At 48.4% G+C, this 21,291-nt stretch overlaps 1 protein-coding gene and 1 pseudogene across 1 annotated transcript; both read right to left on the bottom strand.

Moving 5' to 3' along the window:
* Window positions 1-6,492: 6,492 nt before the first annotated feature.
* LOC144266082 (olfactory receptor 10W1-like) lies at window positions 6,493-7,431 on the bottom strand (annotated as a pseudogene).
* Window positions 7,432-19,804: 12,373 nt separating this feature from the next.
* Window positions 19,805-20,746, bottom strand: LOC144266623 (olfactory receptor 10Q1-like). The gene has a single exon (XM_077820065.1). It carries the CDS (start codon window positions 20,744-20,746, stop codon window positions 19,805-19,807), a length of 942 nt encoding a protein of 313 aa, XP_077676191.1.
* Between the last annotated feature and the right edge of the window lie 545 nt (window positions 20,747-21,291).

Here is a 21,291-nt window from a genome sequence, read left to right as displayed (position 1 = left end):
CTCTCCAGAAGAACATGACCTGCTGAAGAACATGATTTTGGAGTGATCCCTTTCTTAGTGAACCAGGGGAAGCTTGGCAGCTATAGTATGGACTGTCTATGTTTGCAGTGGTTGCATCTCCATGTAAGAGTGATGGTCTTGCAATTAGGCATGGAGCTTTGTTCATGAATTATGGCAGTGCAGCAGTGATTCTATAGTTAAGGCTGAGTTTGGAATTCCATTGCAATCTTCTTCTGACCTGCCCTCCCTTCCCACCCTAACTTTTGATCTGCATGAGCCATTTATTTGCAAATTTCTCTGTGTAAGAGCCAAGAGTGAAAATTTGGTACTCAACCTGCTTAGGCATCTTTGAAAATCCTGCTAGGCACCCAAGTGCGTTTTTAGTAGCCTAAATACCATAAGAAAACACCCTAAGTCCTGTTGAAATCAATTGGACTTGTTAGGGCTGAGAAGTTTTGAAAATTTGGCCCAGTGTTTAAAATTCTCACATGAAATTCTCAGCTGATGTAAATGAATGCAATCCCATTCACTCCTCTCTCTCTGTCTCTTTCACTCTCATGGCCCTCACAATATCCTTCCATCTTTGCCAGTCTCCTGCTGAATCATAGAATCATAGAATCATAGAATATTAGCGTTGGAAGGGACCTCAGGAGGTCATCTAGTCCAACTCCCTGCTCAAAGCAGGACCAATCCCCAATTAAATCATCCCAGCCAGGGCTTTGTCAAGCCTGACCTTAAAAACTTCTAAGGAAGGAGATTCCACCGCCTCCCTAGGTAACGCATTCCAGTGTTTCACCACCCTCCTAGTGAAGAAGTTTTTCCTAATATCCAACCTAAACCTCCCCCACTGCAACTTGAGACCATTACTCCTTGTCCTGTCCTCTTCCACCACTGAGAATAGTCTAGAACCATCCTCTCTGGAACCACCTCTCAGGTAGTTGAAAGCAGCTATCAAATCCCCTCTCATTCTTCTCTTCTGCAGACTAAACAATCCCAGTTCCCTCAGCCTCTCCTCATAAGTCATGTGTTCCAGATCCCTAATCATTTTTGTTGCCCTTCGCTGGACTCTCTCCAATTTATCCACATCCTTCTTGTAGTGTGGGGGCCAAAACTGGACACAGTACTCCAGATGAGGCCTCACCAATGTCGAATAGAGGGGAACGATCACGTCCCTCGATCTGCTCGCTATGCCCCTACTTATACATCCCAAAATGCCATTGGCCTTCTTGGCAACAAGGGCACACTGCTGACTCACATCCAGCTTCTCGTCCACTGTCACCCCTAGGTCCTTTTCCGCAGAACTGCCGCCTAGCCATTCGGTCTCTAGTCTGTAGCTGTGCATTGGGTTCTTCCGTCCTAAGTGCAGGACCCTGCACTTATCCTTATTGAACCTCATCAGATTTCTTTTGGCCCAATCCTCCAATTTGTCTAGGTCCCTCTGTATCCTATCCCTGCCCTCCAGCGTATCAACCACTCCTCCCAGTTTAGTATCATCCGCAAATTTGCTGAGAGTGCAATCCACACCATCCTCCAGATCATTTATGAAGATATTGAACAAAACCGGCCCCAGGACCATCCCCTGGGGCACTCCACTTGACACCGGCTGCCAACTAGACATGGAGCCATTGATCACTACCCGTTGAGCCCGACAATCTAGCCAACTTTCTACCCACCTTATAGTGCGTTCATCCAGCCCGTACTTCTTTAACTTGCTGACAAGAATACTGTGGGAGACTGTGTCTAAAGCTTTGCTAAAGTCAAGAAAGAATACATCCACTGCTTTCCCTTCATCCACAGAACCAGTAATCTCATCATAGAAGGCGATTAGATTAGTCAGGCATGACCTTCCCTTGGTGAATCCATGCTGACTGTTCCTGATCACTTTCCTCTCATGTAAGTGCTTCAGGATTGATTCCTTGAGGACCTGCTCCATGATTTTTCCAGGGACTGAGGTGAGGCTGACTGGCCTGTAGTTCCCAGGATCCTCCTTCTTCCCTTTTTTAAAGATTGGCACTACATTAGCCTTTTTCCAGTCATCTGGGACTTCCCCCGTTCTCCACGAGTTTTCAAAGATAATGGCCAATGGCTCTGCAATCACAGCCGCCAATTCCTTTAGCACTCTTGGATGCAACTCGTCCGGCCCCATGGATTTGTGCACGGCCAGCTTTTCTAAATAGTCCCTAACCACTTCTTTCTCTGCAGAGGGCTGGATGAATGCACTATAACATCTACTCCCCATGCTGTGATGCCCAGTGCAGCAGTCTGGGAGCTGTCCTTGTTCGTGGAGACAGAGGCAAAAAAAGCATTGAGCACATTAGCTTTTTTCACATCCTCTCTCACTAGGTTGCCTCCCTCATTCAATAAGGGGCCACACTTTCCTTGACTTTCTTCTTGTTGCCAACATATCTGAAGAAACCCTTCTTGTTACTCTTGACATCTCTTGCTAGCTGCAGCTCCAGGTGTGATTTGGCCCTCCTGATTTCATTCCTACATGCCCGAGCAATATTTTTATACTCTTCCCTGGTCATATGTCCAACCTTCCACTTCTTGTGAGCTTCTTTTTTATGTTTTATGTTTTTATGTTTTTTTATGTTTAAGAGCTGCTAGGATTTCACCGTTAAGCCAAGCTGGTCGCCTGCCATATTTACTATTCTTGAATACTGTGTGCATATGTGGTTGCCCATCTCAAAAAAGATATATTGGAATTGGAAAAGGTTCAGAAAAGGGCAACAAAAATGATTAGGGGTATGCAAGGTTTGCTTTGAGGTTTGGTTTTAAGGAGTCTGAGGGCCTGAGCCAAAACCCATTGGAAACAATGGGAGATTTTCCATTGACTTCTGCGGAATTTGGATCAGGCCCTAAATAATAACAATCCCTAGCTTTTCATCAGCAGACCCCAAAGCGCTTTACAAAGGATATCAGGATCATTAGTCCCATTTTATGGATGGGGAAACTGAGGCACAGGGAGGGGAAATGACTTGCTCAAGATCATCCAGCAGACCAGCAGTGGATCCAGGAACAGAATCAGCTCTCTGGAGTCCCATTCCAGTGCTATACCCTCTAGAAAGCACATAGGACAGGGATAGTCAACTATTTTTTGTCAAGATCCACATTTCTTGGTCAAGGTATAGTAAAGATCCAGACACCAGCGAAAACAAAATAATAACAATAATGGTAATAATAAGTAAATAAAAAGATTTTGGGATCCAATCAAAAGTGTCTGGCGGTCCAGATTTGGCCCACAGTCCACCTACTGACGACCATGACATAGGTCTATGTGTGGACTAGTGGGCTGAGCACTGGGCTAGGAGCCAGAGACTCCTGATTATATAATCCTGGCTTTGGCACTCACTCCCTTGCACATGTCAATTCCTCCCATGCCTCAGTGTCTCCATTTACCTACGAAACATGGAGTGCAGATTTCTCAGTGCATTTCTGTAATATCCGGGGTGTGCGCAAAGGAGCTATGGATGATTGTTAACAGAGTTGGGCAAATAACAGGTTTATTTCTTTGTTGGCAATTTCAAAAAGTTAGAAAAAAATAGTTGTGGGTCTGATGAAAAATAAAACATTTCTGAAATGTTTGGTCAATCTAATATTTTTTTAAAATGTAAGTTTGGGTCAAACAAACTGTTTTGTTTCGCTTTTGACCATTTTAAAATGGGTTGGAATAAAAAAAAAAGTAAAGGAATTTTTGACATGAAAAGTTATTTCAAAGTGAAAAATCAAAACACTTCAATTTTTTCCATACCCTCTTCCACACACACCCACACCAAAACGAACAGTTTGGCCAAATGATCATGAATTCATGAACCGTTCTGGTGCTGAGGAATCTGCATATTTCACAAAAAAGGTTTAATTTGAAAAATGTCACCCGACTGTAACCATGAACCCTGACGTCTGCGTTTCTCTTGTGTCTTCTTTGGAGAGATGGCGGGACGTAGCTTCATAACTGAGTTCAGCCGCTATGAAACCTACAGGTGGTATTGTCAGCTCAGTCCATCCTCTGGTACCTTATATGATATACTTTGTCTCAAATTTAGTGCAATTGTGCAACAGTGGTATAAACAATTATATAAATGGTTATCTTCAATCATACAGCATCGCACTGTCTACAATGATTGTCAAGAGGTCATGAGGGTGAAGGGAATAGGTTATCTGAACTGAAGGTCCACAGCCAGCTAAGAGCCTGCTTGTAGCCTGTATAGTCACAATAATGTCCCCACACTTATCTTTTCCCAAACTATGGGGATAGTAGGTAGGACCATGCGGCACCTAAGTGAGACCACCTCCCATCAGCACTTACTGTTTCATTGTACACACCCATCACTCCATATCTCTGTCTCCACCTGTTGTCTCTTGTCTAATACTTAGATCGTGAGCTTTTTACCCAGTACCCACACTGTAGGGTTAAAGATCCTGTAGGTGGGGCTCCCTGCCCTAGGGTTAGGGTTCCTCTGGGTAGGCCACTTGGAGTTAGGGTTAGGGTTCCTACGGGTAGGGATCCATGCTCTAGGGTTAGTGTTCTTATGGGTAGGGCTCTTGGTCCTAGGGTTAGGGTTCCTATAGGTAGGCCACTTGGAGTTAGGATCAGAGTTCCTATAGGTAGGCCATTTGGAGTTAGGGTCATACCCCCTTTGGAGTGTAAACACAAAATTGTATTGTCTTGCGCTGCATATAGCTCTATACAGTGTAAGTTCATGAAATTTGCTCCTTCCCTCAATGTGCAGGAAGATACGCACCACTTTTTGTGACCCCTCCCCCCGTTATGAATTACACAAACTGGTTATAGGGTTCCTATCGGTAGGCGACTTGGAAGTAGGGTTAGGATTCCTTATGGTAGGGCTCCCCGGTCTAGGCTTAGGGTTCCTATGCGTAGGCCACTTGAGGTATGGTTAGAGTTCCTATGGGTAACACTCCCCGCCCTATGGTTAGGGTTCCTATGGGTAGGGCTCCACGTCCTAGGCTTAGGGTTCCTATGGGTAGGCCACTTGGCGGTAGAGTTGGGTTCCCACTGGTAGGGCTCCCCGGCCTAGGTTCAGTAAGGGGCCAACCCCACTAAGGGTCAGTAAGAGGCCAACAGTTTCCTTACTGTGTTTCACCACAGTTCTAGTGAGCTCTTTCCTGATCATCTCCAGGAGAAAGCCTTCCTTCATCCTCTGTAGCAACCTGTGTTTCAATTCTGCAGCAAAGTCCCCACCCTTCTGAATCCACAGTGCATCAGACTGGGAACCGTGGTCACTTGGAATCAATTTAAGAATAGACAGTTTTAATGAAAAAAAATATGAAATTAAGTAACATAATTGGGAGAAGTATAACCTTTGGGTGTGCTACAGTTTGCCTCATTGCCCTACTCCTGTGCCTAAAAAAACCCAACTCCCATAGAAAAGCAGCTGGAGACCCAGAATTCAGCCTCTACAGATTTTCAGCAAGGATTGCACAGGGTCAACCTCCCCACATTCAAGTCCCAAAAGGAACAAAAGCAATGAATTTAATTAAATAACAACTTTATAAAATCTTATGATAAAGAAACAAATAATAATTTAATTTTTACAAGACAACATGGCTTTTTTATAATCCATATATATTATCCTCACAGTTATACATAAACATAAAGAAAACTAATTAAAATCTGAACTGTTCAGTCCCCACAGAAACACAGTGAGAAGAAACTGAGAGTTCCCAAAAGCTGAGGTTGAGCTAACCTGAATCTCGGTTAGAGGCTTTGATCACCGAATCCATACAATCTGCTGAGTCAAAAACAACTTCTTCCCTCCACTTGCTCCTAGGACTCTTCAGTTGGAATCCATGAAGACTCTTCCTCTTCCTCTGCTGAAATCACTGCTAGCCAGTCAGCTGACTGATTAACCAACCACTCAGTTAAGTGTATAGACTTACAAAAAAAAACAAACAAAACCCAGTTACGAGAAAACACAAAATGGAGACTAGCAAAATATAAATGACTCTTTCCCCAGTACTACATTTAAAGTAAAGTGAGTGAATCGCACTAGTTGAGAAAATTTAACTAAAACAGTTTGGCTAAAATCAAACAACATTCAACGCATACAATTAAAATAGAAGAAATTTTCCCTCCCAATTTCCCTTTGCTATAATTAACATTGCCCAGCCTTCCCTGTTGGAGGGTAACAATATCACTAACCTGCTACAAAATGCTTCAGAATTAGGGGAAAGAGCCTGCTTTCTGCTCCTGGCTCAGCTTCTCCCAACTCACACAGAACACATGGCCTTTTGTAAAGCAGCTGCCCTGACTGCTCGCCTTCATGGAGTCTGATCCCAGCAACAGGGAACCTATGGGAACAGACTCAAAACTACCACACCAAACATCCAGCTTCTGAATGTGTAGTACTAAATCTACCTAGTAACAATGACCCAGACACAACTCACTCTTAGCTCCCTCCCCAAGGGCAGCTACTGACTGTGGGAGATCCAAGATGTCATTTCCCATCTTGACCTGTATCCTCTGCAAAGCTGTTAACCTGTGCGTCTCCTGAGGACTTTTGCAATGGCCTCCTTGAGCTCCTTGTTTCTCAGGCTGTATATCAAAGGGTTGAAGATGAAGATGGGACTTCCAAATGTGTATCCCAGTGAGATCAACCGGTCCAGTTCATCCGACCAGCTGCCTTTTGAGTGCAAGTAGACCAGGCGGAGGCAGCCGTACTGCAGCAGCACCACCATGAGGTGGGAGAAGCAGGTGTGGAAGGCATGGCGCCGGCCCTTGGCTGAGTGGAAGCGCAGGATAGTAGTGATAATGTAGACGCAGGAGATACAGATCAGGAGGAAGGGGAGGATAACTATCAGGACACTGGCGATGAACTGGGCAATCTCCTAGGAGTGGGTGTCGGTCTTGGCCAGCTTCAGCACCTGGTTGACAACCCAAAGGAAATGGTTGACCCCACTGGAACCATAAAAGGGCAGGTGGAAGATCAGCCCCACGATCAGAAGGGAGAGCAGCCCCCGAAGGGCCAGCGAAGTGGCCACCAGCCACAGGCAGAACCGCCACATCATAATGAGCATGTAGTGCAGTGGGTGGCAGATGGCCACGTACCGGTCATAGGCCATGGCCACCAGCAGGAAGCAATCTGAGCTTCCCAGACCAAGAAAGAAGAACACCTGGGCCCCACAGCCCCCAAAGCTGATTCTCTTCCTCTCCTGCAGGGCATTCACCAGTATCTGTGGGAAGATGGCTGCAGCATAGCCAAGCTCGACGATGGACAGGCCCTCCAGGAAGAAGTACATGGGGGTGTGCAGACAGGCGTCCCCCCGGATCGCCACCAGGATGAGCAGGTTCCTTGTCACAGTGGCTGTGAAGACCAGGCTGATGCTCATGAAGAACAGGGTCTGAAGATCTGGGTGGGTGGGAAAGGCCAGGAATATAAACTCCATCACCACTGTGCAGTTCCCTGAGGGCATTGGTCCCACTGTCTCATGCTCTGCTGGGAGACAATGAGCGACATCGTGAGATCGATAAGACACCACCCATGGGGCCAGATTCCTCAAGGCACCCAATGCCACTCCTTTACCCCATTGCTTCTCATAACTCTCCTCCCTGCACAAATCTCCTCCCACCTTGCCTCTTCCAGCCTGGGAGACCTCGCAGGTTCGGAGGACATGTGCTCTCCAATGCAGCTGTTTTAAAAGAGGAAGCATGAAGGCTGGTGTCACTGTCTCTCATGAGGCACACACACACACACGACATCATTTGCGCCTCAGCAAACCCCCCCCCCCCCCAGGCATCATTCATGCCTCAGCTCAATCCGGGCAGCCTGGGTGACCTTGCTAAATTAGCTACTCACTCGGAGTCCCCTGACCTGGATCTGAATTGAACCCTGGTCTCTCTTTCAAACGTTTCAGGAGACTGTGGGCCAGAAATGACTCCCTAAAAATGACTCCTCGGCTTAGAGGATCACACCTGTATTAGCACTGAGGATCTTCTAGCTCCTCTTTTCCTCTGAGTGGCCTTAATTATTCTCTGCTCTTCACAGAGCAGAGGCACCACACTCCTCACAAGGAAGGGAGCAGTTATTGTTATCCCCACTCACGGAGGTGGAGCTGGGGCCTAGAGAGGTTTCGACCTGTGTTCTCAAAACGGTCTCTGAGTCTGGAGGGGAGGAAGCCAACCCGGGATGTGAGTTACAACGCCTGCCATGATGAGAGTCCCTGCGGATATACAGGCAGCGATGGGATGGAAGGGTTGGTCAGCACACAGTGTGAGATGCTGATAAATCGGGAAAGAAGGTACCCATACTAACGGAGCTTTCACTGTACCCAGGAGCCAGTGGGACCCATGGGCCAGCCCCTCAGCTGGAGTCCTTGGCACTATGTTGATTTGGGAGCCATGTGGGGAATATTTGGAGTCTGGAATGACAGGGTCACAGCCAAAATATTTACATCTGAGTGTAGGGCAGGCCTGGGGCCCATTGACTCCATTGAAAGTTGCACCCAGGTTTGAAGTTAAATATGTGCAGAGGTGCTGTCCTGAACAGGGACGTTTTGCTGAATCAGGGCCTGTAGCAGTAAAATCTGATTAACTTCAGGCACCATGATACCTGGGAGCTGCTGCATCATGAAGCCGTTTGCAGTGCGACAACTGCAAATATCACATGTGCGAACTCCACATAGTAGGAAGTCACCAGAGAAACCCTGCAAAGTCGCTAGATGTCGCTATTTAGGCATTAAAAAAGTGTCAACATTGTCAGTAAACAAACTTCCCACAGAATTCAAAAGAGAATTTATATACACCTGCCCGGGCAAGAGGACACTCCCAGCTGCTGAACAGAAAGCTGCAGCAATGCTGGGTGTTCCCTCTCCGGCTGGATCGTCTTGGCAGCTGAGTTTATGAAGTTATCACTGACTGGCTCTGTTGGTGTCTCTCAGCTGGCAGGGGGCTGGCAGGGGGTTTCTGGCTGTCCTGGCTACACAAGATGATTTCAGGCAAGATAAAAGAGGGCTTGGGGACCTGGTGCAAGGAATCAAACGTCACTTTACAGGGTCATCATTTCCATGGCACCAAATTGCCCAGCCTTTTGCTCTCTTCCTTGCCTTCTTTTTTCTGTGTATCATCTTTCCTTGTCTTTCTTCCCCCTATTTTTAACATTCTTCATTTTTTAAATTTTAATTCCCCCTCTCCTTTATGTAAAGGGCTATTCTCTTTCTCCGGTTTCCCTCTGAATGAATCTCACGGAGAAGCAAAGTCCCTTTGCATCTCACTCCTCTGAATGTTTGCTGTTGCTGGAGTGGTCTAGAAACTTGCAGATCCCTGTTCCATCCCCCCCCCCCCCCAACCTCCAACCACCTTCCTCTCCAAACAACTAAATCTCAAGCAGACAAAATGCGCACACAGGCTGACGAGAGAATTGAAGGGAAGTTCAGAGAATTCAGAGTCAACAATTGCAGCAAAGCCCCTAGTGATCCCAGGCATGGTTTGGGGGTTTTGCTGGCTGGGAGCTGAGCCCTAGGATCTAGGGGAGCAGTGACCCTCTGGTGGGATTTGATCGGCACAAAGAATAACCTGTTCTATGGCTGGAGAGACCAAACTGCCCCTCTTGGGTGGCATGGAAAGAATTCCACACAAGCTTTTTCTCAAGGCAACATCTGCTCCAGGGGAGGCAGGTTTGCTGCCCAGGACAGCTCAGCCCCGCAGGGGCTAGGGGAATCTGGGCTGTGCCCCCAGACAGCAGAGCTCCAAAAGGAGGACTGGAGGGGCAGCCAAATGCCAGGTTAAGAAGTAGGGGGCCCCAGCCCTGCCCCGTGTAGCCAAGACAGCCAGAAACTCCCTGTCAGCCCTCTACCAGCTGAGAGACACCAACAGAGCTGGTCAATGATAACAAAATAAACTCAGCTGCCAAGACGATCCAGCCAGAGAGGGAGCACCCAGCATTGCTGCTGCTTTCTGTTCAGCAGCTGGGAGTATCCTTTTGCCCAGGCACGGTGAGCACAGAAGCCAGTACCAAAGGCAGGTTCTGCAGAATCCCAAGGAATTGCTCTGCTAGACGAGCCAGCTTCCCACTCCTTGGAGAGGGTTTTTGAACAGGTAACATTTCAGTGGGCAAAGGCTGAAAGATCTGTTGACAAATGTTTTTTCCTGCGTCAACCTCACCCAGGGAGTGGTGCCTGCCCTGGTCACTAACAGTTTTTATTAAGCAGAAGATCATGACTTTTCCCCTTAGAGGCAGTTGTATCCTCCCCTCTTCCAGCCTCCCCTCCCCATTAAATCTGGCTTTTCATCCTCTCCCCGCCACCAAGGAATCAAAGCTGAGTCCCAGTTATGTGCTAAGCATTTATTCTGCCACCAGGCGCTCTAGTCAAACCCAGCCTCTCATTCGCAGCCTCTAAGCCCAAGAAACCCTGGAATGCACTTCCTTCTGAGGCCATGCCCAAGTGAGCTTTGACATTGACTTGGTATGTAAAAGAATGCAGTAAGAAGAGCATGGAATGGATTTTATTAATACTATTGAGCTACTTGTGAATGATTTTGTGACTATACAAATTGGCAACTTCTTTCTCTGAATAGCACTGTAATTGGCAGTGAAAGTCTCTAGATTTGTCACTTGTCGCTTTGAACTTATTTCCTCGCTAGGGAAACCAAAAAGTCTCTAAATCTAGTGACAAAATCACTAAGTTGGGGGGGGGGGGATGGCACATAGCGCATTCCCTGACGTCTAACCATTGACAGCCACGCTGGTGAGGTGTAACTGGATTGCAAACAAAGTGGCAGATAAAGGGCCCATTTGTTTATAGGCGAGTTCCTGTGCCTACCTAGGCAGTTTTACACGTTGTATGGCATGGATTGTTGGACCCTGAGCATGCAGATGGATCTGCGGGCATATCTGTGGAACTCTATCCAGAGTCATATTTTAAAATAGCTAAATTGGCAGCAGGATCCCCGATAATAACAATCCCTAGGTCTTTTGTAGCCCTTTTGATCAGGAGATCTCAAAGTGCTCCACAAAGTAGGCCAGTATCATTATCCTTCTCTGTAAGATGGGGAAACTGAGGCACGGAGAAGAAAAATTAATAGCCCCACATCCTTCCACCAATACCCTTTGCCCACTCCCTGCATGGGCTTCCCAGCATTCACCACCTCCTGAGGAGGGAAGGGTGGCAATGGGGAAACAGTGTCTTCAAGCCAGAGGGGATAAATCTGCACAGCAGGACTCTGAAGGTACCTGCCTTATCTAGATGGGTGGCTTCTCCCGAGCGGTCCAGCCTGCACAGATGGGAGTCTCCATTGGATCCCAGCCACCAGGAGGGGACATGGGAGTCAGGGGGACCAGCACAGGGGTCAGATGGCTCAACCTGGAGCTCAGCAAGTAGAGATGGTGAGGAAAACTGGAGCTGCCCAGCAGGGAGGGGTTTTTATCTGCCAGGCGAGACAAAGAGCTCCTCCCCTCTGAGCTGTCAGGAGGAGCTGGGCTGAGAATAGGAGAGGGCTGGAGGGCCTGGCTCCCTGGAGCGTACGGTCTCAGCCCCTGGAGTGAATCCTGTGCCAGGCTCCCCTTGGGAGGACTTGTTCTCCCATCTACATTCCATGAGGCTCAGAAGGATGCTAGGGAAGGCCTGCTGTCACTCCAATGTCAATGGGCTGGTTAAAAGGGCCCAGCGGCTGAACTAACCTTGTCTCAGGAGCTGGGGAAAAGGTGCAGTTCATGCTAACGGCTCCCCGCACCACTACCCGGGACATTCCAGCCACATCAGCTAGCACTTTGACTGGAGTTGTTTCAAGAGCCCCAGAGCTCATTCCTCTGATGTGGAACTGAGGCCCCAAAGATGAAAGGTTCCACATCCTCTCACCTCCCTGGACCAGCCCCTCCCCCTCAATCGAGTTTCATAGAATCATAGAATATCAGGGTTGGAAGGGACCCCAGAAGGTCATCTAGTCCAACCCCCTGCTTGAAGCAATTCCCAGTTAAATCATCCCAGCCAGGGCTTTGTCAAGCCTGACCTTAAAAACCTCTAAGGAAGGAGATTCTACCACCTCCCTAGGTAACGCATTCCAGTGTTTCACCACCCTCTTAGGGAAAAAGTTTTTCCTAATATCCAATCTAAACCTCCCCCGCTGCAACTTGAGACCATTACTCCTCGTTCTGTCCTCTTCTACCATTGAGAACAGTCTAGAGCCATCCTCTTTGGAACCCCCTTTCAGGTAGTTGAAAGCAGCTATCAAATCCCCCCTCATTCTTCTCTTCTGCAGGCTAAACAATCCCAGCTCCCTCAGCCTCTCCTCATAAGTCATGTGTTCTAGACCCCTAATCATTTTTGTTGCCCTTCGCTGGACTCTCTCCAATTTATCCACATCCTTCTTGTAGTGTGGGGGCCAAAACTGGACACAGTACTCCAGATGAGGCCTCACCAATGTCGAATAGAGGGGAACGATCACGTCCCTCGATCTGCTCGCTATGCCCCTTCTTATACATCCCAAAATGCCATTGGCCTTCTTGGCAACAAGGGCACACTGCTGGCTCAGATCCAGCTTCTCGTCCACTGTCACCCCTAGGTCCTTTTCCGCAGAACTGCTGCCTAGCCATTCAGTCCCTAGTCTGTAGCGGTGCATTGGATTCTTCCATCCTAAGTGCAGGACCCTGCACTTATCCTTATTGAACCTCATCAGATTTCTTTTGGCCCAATCCTCCAATTTGTCTAGGTCCTTCTGTATCCTATCCCTCCCCTCCAGTGTATCTACCACTCCTCCTAGTTTAGTATCATCCGCAAATTTGCTGAGAGTGCAATCCACACCATCCTCCAGATCATTTATGAAGATATTGAACAAAACCGGCCCCAGGACCGACCCTTGGGGCACTCCACTTGATACCGGCTGCCAACTAGACATGGAGCCATTGATCACTACCCGTTGAGCCCGACAATCTAGCCAGCTTTCTACCCACCTTATAGTGCATTCATCCAGCCCATACTTCCTTAACTTGCTGACAAGAATACTGTGGGAGACCATGTCAAAAGCTTTGCTAAAGTCAAGAAACAATACATCCACTGCTTTCCCTTCATCCACAGAACCAGTAATCTCATCATAAAAGGCGATTAGATTAGTCAGGCATGACCTTCCCTTGGTGAATCCATGCTGGCTGTTCCTGATCACTTTCTTCTTATGCAAGTGCATCAGGATTGATTCTTTGAGGACCTGCTCCATGATTTTTCCAGGGAGTTTGGTGGATTGTAAAATCTTTGGGGTGTCTTTTTGTTCTGTGTTTGTACAGCACCTAACCCAGGGGGGCCTGCTCTGGGTCTGGGGTTCCTGGGCAACAGCAGAACACAAATAACAATGGAGGTGAGAAACTATGGATCCCGTTCTCCCATACCCGGGGTTATCCAGCCTCAGGCCAGGTTAAAACCAGTGACTTAGAGCTCAAGAGATCCTGCCTCAGTCTCCTGAGCAACCCATTCTCCCTGCCCTAGCCTACATGCAAACCACTGAGCTACAAGTGAAGTAGAAGGACGGAGAAGGTGATGTTACATCTGTGAGGGCATCAGTGCTGAATCCTTTGGAGCCCTGGGGCATTTCCTGTGCAAACCCTTGGAGAGGTCGGGGGTGTATGAAAGAAAGGTGGGAAACTGACCATCCCAGGGCAACCTATTTGGCTTTTCTCTTATGGAATCTCATTGCAGCTTTCCCTGCACCTAGCACTGTACCCATTTTAATATATCTCTCTGAGTCCCCTGGAAAATGTTCCCTTTGCCACTGGGAAATGATTAGGTGGCAAAGGGGCTCGTTAGGGAGAGATGACAGGTCTGATCTGAGAGACGCAAACTTGGCAAAATGACAGGTAAGACACGGACTAGGGTTGTGCCCAGCAGAGACAAAGGGACCACCATGAGTGGCAGGGAAGTAACTCCATTAGGTGCAGGGTCAGCTCCTCACACACAGCTCTGATGCTGCACCTCCATTCCTACTGCTAGTACAGTCCCACAACAAGTACACCCACAGCTCCTAGCCTGCAACACTCCTGCCAGTCCACTTCTCCACCCCTCCCAGCTCTACCAGTTCCTCTTGGTCCCTTTTCCCTGTAGCACCTTGTGCTACTTCAGTCCTGTCCCTCACCCACACACGCAGCTCTACCCCATCATCCTCATCCTCTCTATTACAATCTTCCTCTTGATCAATCAGAGTCAGTCATTGAAGATTGACCAGGCTTAATGGTCTGACACACGCCAGGCCGAGTTGTCATTCAGATCTCTTTAGGCCCTACCTTGATGGACCAAGAGTGTGGTTCTAGCTCAGTGGCATTATCTTGACTTGACTGAAAAAGCTCATTAGGAGATAGGTTGACATATGAGAGGTGACTAAAGGCACTTGGCTTGTTTGTTAAGCCTATGTTAAGGACCAGGACATGGGTGGTCTTGCCTAATGGTCAGGGCGGGAGGCTGGCCTAGTGGTTGGAGCAGAGGTGACCAGAGCCCAAATCAGGAGCCATATTACCAAGCCCAGGGAGTGATCTGGAGCCAAGAGCCAGGAATCAGGAGCCCAGGGTTGGAGCCAGAGTATCAGTTGTAGCAGGAATAGGAGTGGAAGCCAGGATCCTGGACCCGTGGGAAGAAAACCAGGAGTGAAACGCAAGACCAGAAACACAGCTGCAGGTGTGGAATGCCACTGAACAGCCAGAGACCCATGGCTGTGGTAGTGTTTAAGAATGTGCCTACTGGAGTCATTGGCCAATGAGAGGGCCAGGTGTGTTCGATGAATCAGCTGAGGGCAATGAGCTGTGTCTGGGCTCAGCTGTGGGTCTCTGACAGCCTAGCAAATCGGCAGCTGAGAGGGGATCTGATTGCTCTCTCTAAATACACCAGGGAGGGAGAAGAGCTGTTTAAGCTAAAGGATAGCGTTGGCACAAGAACACATGGAGATGAAACTGGCCTTGAGTTACTTCAGGCTGGAATTTGGAAATCTGTTTCAAACCATCAGAGGAGGGAAATTCTGGAGCAGCCTCCCAGGAAAAGTAGCAGGGACAAACAACCTAACTAGTTTGGAAAAAGGCTAATGTAGTGCCCATCTTTAAAAAAGGGAAGAAGGAGGATCCTGGGAACTAAAGGCCAGTCAGCCTCACCTCAGTCCCTGGAAAAATCATGGAGCAGGTCCTCAAGGAATCAATTCTGAAGCACTTAGAGGAGAGGAAAGTGATCAGGAACAGTCAGCATGGATTCACCAAGGGCAAGTCATGCCTGACTAATCTAATTGCCTTCTATGATGAGATAACTGGCTCTGTGGATGAGGGGAAAGCAGTGGACGTGTTATTCCTTGACTTTAGCAAAGCTTTTGACACGGTCTCCCACAGTATTCTTGCCAGCAAGTTAAAGAAGTATGGGCTGGATGAATGGACTATTAGGTGGATAGAAAGCTGGCTAGATTGTCGGGTTCAACGGGTAGTGATCAATGGCTCCATGTCTAGTTGGCAGCCGGTATCAAGCGGAGTGCCCCAAGGGTCGGTCCTGGGGCCGATTTTGTTCAATATCTTCATTAATGATCTGGAGGATGGTGTGGATTGCACCCTCAGCAAGTTTGCAGATGAAACTAAACTGGGCGGAGAGGTAGATACGCTGGAGGGTAGGGATAGGATACAGAGGGACCTAGACTGATTAGAGGATTGGGCCAAAAGAAATCTGATGAGGATTAACAAGGACAAGTGTAGAGTCCTGCATTTAGGACGGAAGAATCCCATGTACTGCTACAGACTAGGGACTGAATGGGTAGGCAGCAGTTCTGCAGAAAAGGACCTAGGGGTGACAGTGGACGAGAAGCTGGATAATAGTCAACAGTGTGCCCTTGTTGCCAAGAAGACCAATGACATTTTGGGCTGTATAAGTAGGGGCATTGCCAGCAGATCGAGGGACATAATCGTTCTCCTCTATTCGACATTGGTGAGGCCTCATCTGGAGTACTGTGTCCAGCTTTGGGCCCCACACTACAAGAAGGGTGTGGAAAAACTGGAAAGCGTCCAGCGGAGGGCAACAAAAATGATTAGGGGTCTGGAACACATGAGTTATGAGGAGAGGCTGAGGGAACTGGGATTGTTTAGTCTGCGGAAGAGAAGAATGAGGGGGGATTTGATAGCTGCTTTCAACTACCTGAACGGGGGTTCAAAGAGGATGGATCTAGACTGTTCTCAGTGATAGCAGATGACAGAACGAGGTCTAATGGTCTCAAGTTGCAGTGGGGGAGGTTTAGGTTGGATATTAGGAAAAACTTTTTCAGTAGGAGGGTGGTGAAACACTGGAATGCGTTACCTAGGGAGGTGGTGGAATCTCCTTCCTTAGAAGTTTTTAAGGTCAGGCTTGACAAAGCCCTGGCTGGGATGATGTAGTTGGGGACTGGTCCTGCTTTGAGCAGGGGGTTGGACTAGATGACATCCTGAGGTCCCTTCCAACCCTGATATTCTATGATTCTATGAGTTTTAAGGTAGAGTTTGATACATTTTTGAACGGGCCTATATGACGGAGCTTCCTGTGAGAGCAGGGGACAGGACTCAAAGACCCAAGATTCAGTCCTATGTTCCTATTTGATGGCTAGCTCCCTTCTAGGCTATGAAATGGCCAGCTAACATGGCTGCAGACGGCAGCCCGTGTGCTAAGGGAACTCCTTTAAGCTAGCAGAGTGGAAAAGCACATTTTTTGCCCATGAAGAGAAGGACCTAGCAGCTCGGACCGGTCTGCAGGCAGCATTGCTTTGACTACATTCCCTGCTTTTCTTACCTGTGTGGTTTGGGTTTTGCTGTTGTTGTAACATTACTGTTTCTTTAAAGTGTAGAGGGGACACCATGATGGAGCATTTTCTCCAGGGAGATTTTCCAGCAGCTGCGTCTGGGGTACAGAATTTTCACACTGATATATTCATAGATCATATGGCCAGAATTCAAACTGGAACAGGTGCAGGGAAGGGCTACCAGGATGAGCAGGGTAGTGGAGAGCCTATTTTATGAGAGGAGACCAAAAGATTCATAGATTAAGTGACCATAAGAGACCATTGTGATCATCTAATCTGACCTTCTGCATATCACAGACCAGAGAACTTCCTTGACTTAATTCCTGGTTGGGCAAGCAAAGAAAAACATTCAATCTTGATTTAAAAATTGCCAGTGATGGAAAATCCACCACAACCCTTGGTTCATTATCCTTACTTAGAATCATAGAGTATCAGGGTTGGAAGAGACCTCCAGAGGTTGTCTAGTCCAACCCCCTGCTCAAAGCAGGACTAACACTTAAAATGTTGCACCATATTTCCAGTCTGAATTTGTCTAGCTTCAGCTTCCAGCCACTGGACTTTTGGCAGCTAGATTGAAAAGCCCATTGGCAAATATTTGTTGCCCACATAAATGCTTATTAACCAATGTTCTGGAAGGCAGCCACAACTTTAACTCCCCTCCACAAAGTTTTCTGTAAATGAATAGTGTCTCCACAGGACAAACTGGGCAATATTGGTATTATTTCAGGTGAATGAGGTGCCTGCCTCTGTGTGTCTGTTTGTGAAGGGATATTTGTTATGGAGTAGACTGCCCAGCACTGGGCATCCCAGGATTTCTTGGCTCCCGCCTCTGGGGCAGCGCTTCCAGGCTTTTCCTTCAGCTGAAGAGATCACTGTCAACCCAGAACAAAACATTTTGATATTTCTGAATCAACATTTTGGGTACTTTTTGTTGTGTGAAAAGTTTTTGTGTTCACATTTCATCCCAATTTAGGACAAAAACAATGATCAAAATATTGGACTCTCCCACAGGATGGAAATTCCAATTTTTTGACCCCCAGCTCATTATTCTTAATTATTAGCCACTAACTTTGGGTGCTTCCATGGCTGGTGCCCAACTTAAAAAGGGCTTTTCAGCGAAGCTGAGCACCCATAATGCCAGTCAGTGTCCCTGGGAGTTGTGGATGCTCAGCACCTCTGAAAATCAACCCAATACCACTCAGATTGGGCACCCAGACATGTAGAGATCCAATATTAGTTGCCACTTTTAACAACCCAGACACCTTAATCATAGGTTTTAGTAACACATGATGCCAGAGAAAGGAGAATCATTTGTCATATATTTTATTAACCAGGGTGCCACGTAACCAATAATTTTTTCTCCAGGGTGAAGTAATTCCCTGGCATCACTATCCGGAGCTGACTCTAAGAGGATTCTTGGCCTGCCCCTTTTTTATTTCCCCCTTCCCACACAACCAGTCCAGTAAGAGACAACAAGAACAGGAAAATCAATGATCACTTGGTTCTGGTGTATTGTGACCCTTCAGCCAGGTGTTGTCAGCAGCAAAAAGGGCCGGGTAAAATATCTCAGGGTTCCCCTTAAAATCAACAAACACACCAGCTCAAGCACCCACAAGAAACCTGGGAAAACCCTTCCCTGTGAGCCCTTAACAGGCAACACTTCCCCTCTCACGAGCCATGAGTCTGTGTATAGAAACAAGGAAATGTTATTAAGTGGGAAAGGAACACAGCATTGATTTGGGAAAACACAACAAATCAACTGTGTATTTACGTGAATAGTAAGTAAAACATAATATCATGGGCAGTAGTCCTTTGCCTCAGTTTTCCCAGAGACCAGTGTGCCTGTCTGATGGACAAATGTCCCTTTCACGCACCCCTTTCTTCCCTTCCCCTCCAGTCCATGGTTAGCATAGTCCAGCCCAGAGTGCAGTCAGACAGGTCCATCCCAAGCCCCCGGGGGTGGGGGCGTGGTGCTTGATTTCTATGAAGAAATGATTTGCCTCTGCCTCTCTATCATGTACCCTCTTCTAGCTGCAATGCTAGCTTTGTGTCACTTCACACAACACCATCATAGAATTATAGAATATCAGGGTTGGAAGGGACCTCAGGAGGTCATCTAGTCCAACCCCCTGCTCAAAGCAGGACCAATCCCCAATTTTTGACCCAAATGGCCCCCTCAAGGATTGAACCCACAACCCTGGGTTTAACAGGGCAATGCTCAAACCACTGAGCTATCCCTACCCCCATCACTTGTAGCCTCAATGCCAGATCTTCAGCCTGAAGTGCCAAACACAACTATTGCTGTTATAACTCTAGTGGTACTGAATAAGGGCATCTTGCTACAGAGGACTATCTGTCAGCACAATGGTAGATTCATATTCTCAGTATCCTAACCCACACCCCTTCCCCCATTCACAGAAGAAGTTAAAGAGCTAAGATGAGGCTTGGGCATAATCCTTGCATGTTTGTTTGCATGCATACATGCATTTGCTCAACAAACCAAACGAAAACACCAATTGTAGCCCCACTTCCATTACCCAGGAGTGCCAGATGGAGATTTTGGTTAGTACACACTAAGTACAGTCCCATTGTCTTTTTGCCACACACAAAGGATGAAAACATTTCATATCCTTATCCCCCAAAGTTAATTGTTCACATTGGAAGGGCAGCTAACAAACATGCGAACGAGGTCAGGCATTGTGCCTTTTCCTCCAGTTCACCAAGAGATGGAGGCAGAGAGCTCCTTCCCTATTGCAGCCACAGGCTGACGGCTCGTTTTCACCTTGATCCTCTGATTTCTCTTGGCCTCCACAGGTTTACACTTCATGCACTGCAGCAACTAGGGCTGCATTTCAGAGCCCGCGTACGTTCCACTCCCAAATCGGGCATCCCTGCCTCCTTCCTGCCTGTGGCATAGAAATAGGTGGCTTCTGCTGCATGGAGCGACCAGGCCTAAGAGTGGAACCTGGATTGGAACTCCACATTGCAGAGGGGCAGGGGACGCAGGAATGGGGCTGACAGGCATAGCCTGGGTCTGGGGGGCAGGGACTGGTTGCAGAGACATGGCCCTCTGGCCCCTCACCGAGGCTGGGATGCCAATGCCCGCCTCATGGCTCTGCTCAGGGCCTGCTTGATGTCCTTGTTCCTCAGGCTGTAGATGAGGGGGTTGAGCAGTGGTGTGACAAAGGTGTAGATCAGAGCGATCTGTCGGTCCTCCTCCTCTGTTGAGTCGGCCTTGGGGCGCAGGTAGACCAGGCCGCAGCAGCCGTATTGCAGCAGCACCACCGTCAGATGGGAGGAACAGGTGCGGAAGGCGCGGCGCCGGCCCTCGGCCGAGCGGATGCGCAGCACGGCAGCTGTGATGAGGGCGTAGGAGAGGCAGATGAGGAGGAAGGGGACGGCCAGCACAGCCACGCCCACGCTGAACAGCGCAGTCTGGTGGAGGCGCGTGTCGCCGCAGGCTAGACGCAGCACGGGTGGCACATCGCACAGGAAGTGGTTGATCCGGAGACCGCAGAAGGGCAGGGCAAAGACCAGGGCTGTCAGCCCCAGTGAGAGAAGCCCCCCGAGGCACAGTGAGGCAACCACCAGCCACCGGCAGAGCTGTCGTGTCACGATGAGGGCGTAGCGCAGCGGGTGCCGGATGGCCACGTACCGGTCGTAGGCCATGACTGCCAGCAGGAAGCAGTCAGCACTGCCGAGTGCCACAAAGAAGAACATTTGGGCCCCGCAGCTGGCCACGGTGATGGTGGTGTGGGCATCCCAGACACTGACCAGCGTCTGGGGCACTACTGCAGTGGTGTAGCACACCTCCAGCCCTGAGAGGCTGCCCAGAAAGAAGTACATGGGGGAGTGGAGGGTGTGGTCGGTGCAGACCACCCAGAGAATGCAGGCGTTGCTGATGATGATGGTCAGGTAGAGCAGAAGGAAGAGCACGAAGAGGAGCTGCTGTGTCGTAGACACGGACGAAAAGGGGTGGAAGACAAACTCGGTGGCGAAAGACTGGTTGGTGTGGCCCATGTGCCCCAGATTCACCTCACCTGCTGGGAAACCACAGAACCAAGAGTTACACAAGGGGATGTATGTCTCACTGCGTCTCCTGGCTCTCACTGTGCACCACACTCAGACTCCTCATGCTTAGGCACTGTGTTCAGGGTACTCTGCAACAATGCACCTGGATACAGCACCTTGCTGGGAGCCTGCAGCCCTAGGCCCTCATCCCTACGTTACTGTATGAGCCCAGTGGCATCATCTCAGCTCATAGGGCAACTTTAGACTTTCACAGCTAAGAGTTTCTGTCAAGGTTCCTCCCCCACTCTGAACTCTAGGGTACAGATGTGGGGACCTGCATGAAAAACCTCCTAAGCTTATCTTTACCAGCTTAGGTCAAAACTTCCCCAAGGTACAAAATATTCCACCCGTTGTCCTTGGACTGGCCGCTACCACCACCAAACTAATACTGGTTACTGGGGAAGAGCTGTTTGGACGCGTCCTTCCCCCCAAAATACTTCCCAAAACCTTGCACCCCACTTCCTGGACAAGGTTTGGTAAAAAGCCTCACCAAT

Source organism: Eretmochelys imbricata, chromosome 6, assembly GCF_965152235.1.
Source record: "Eretmochelys imbricata isolate rEreImb1 chromosome 6, rEreImb1.hap1, whole genome shotgun sequence".
In the NCBI taxonomy this organism is placed as follows: domain Eukaryota; kingdom Metazoa; phylum Chordata; order Testudines; family Cheloniidae; genus Eretmochelys; species Eretmochelys imbricata.
The sequence above is the reverse complement of the archived record's forward strand: the minus strand, read 5'-3'. Positions and strand labels throughout refer to the sequence as shown.

Bases quoted from the DNA above. Each gene is read 5' to 3' on its own strand.
- LOC144266623 (XM_077820065.1), bottom strand. From the start codon at position 20,746: ATGGGCCACACCAACCAGTCTTTCGCCACCGAGTTTGTCTTCCACCCC.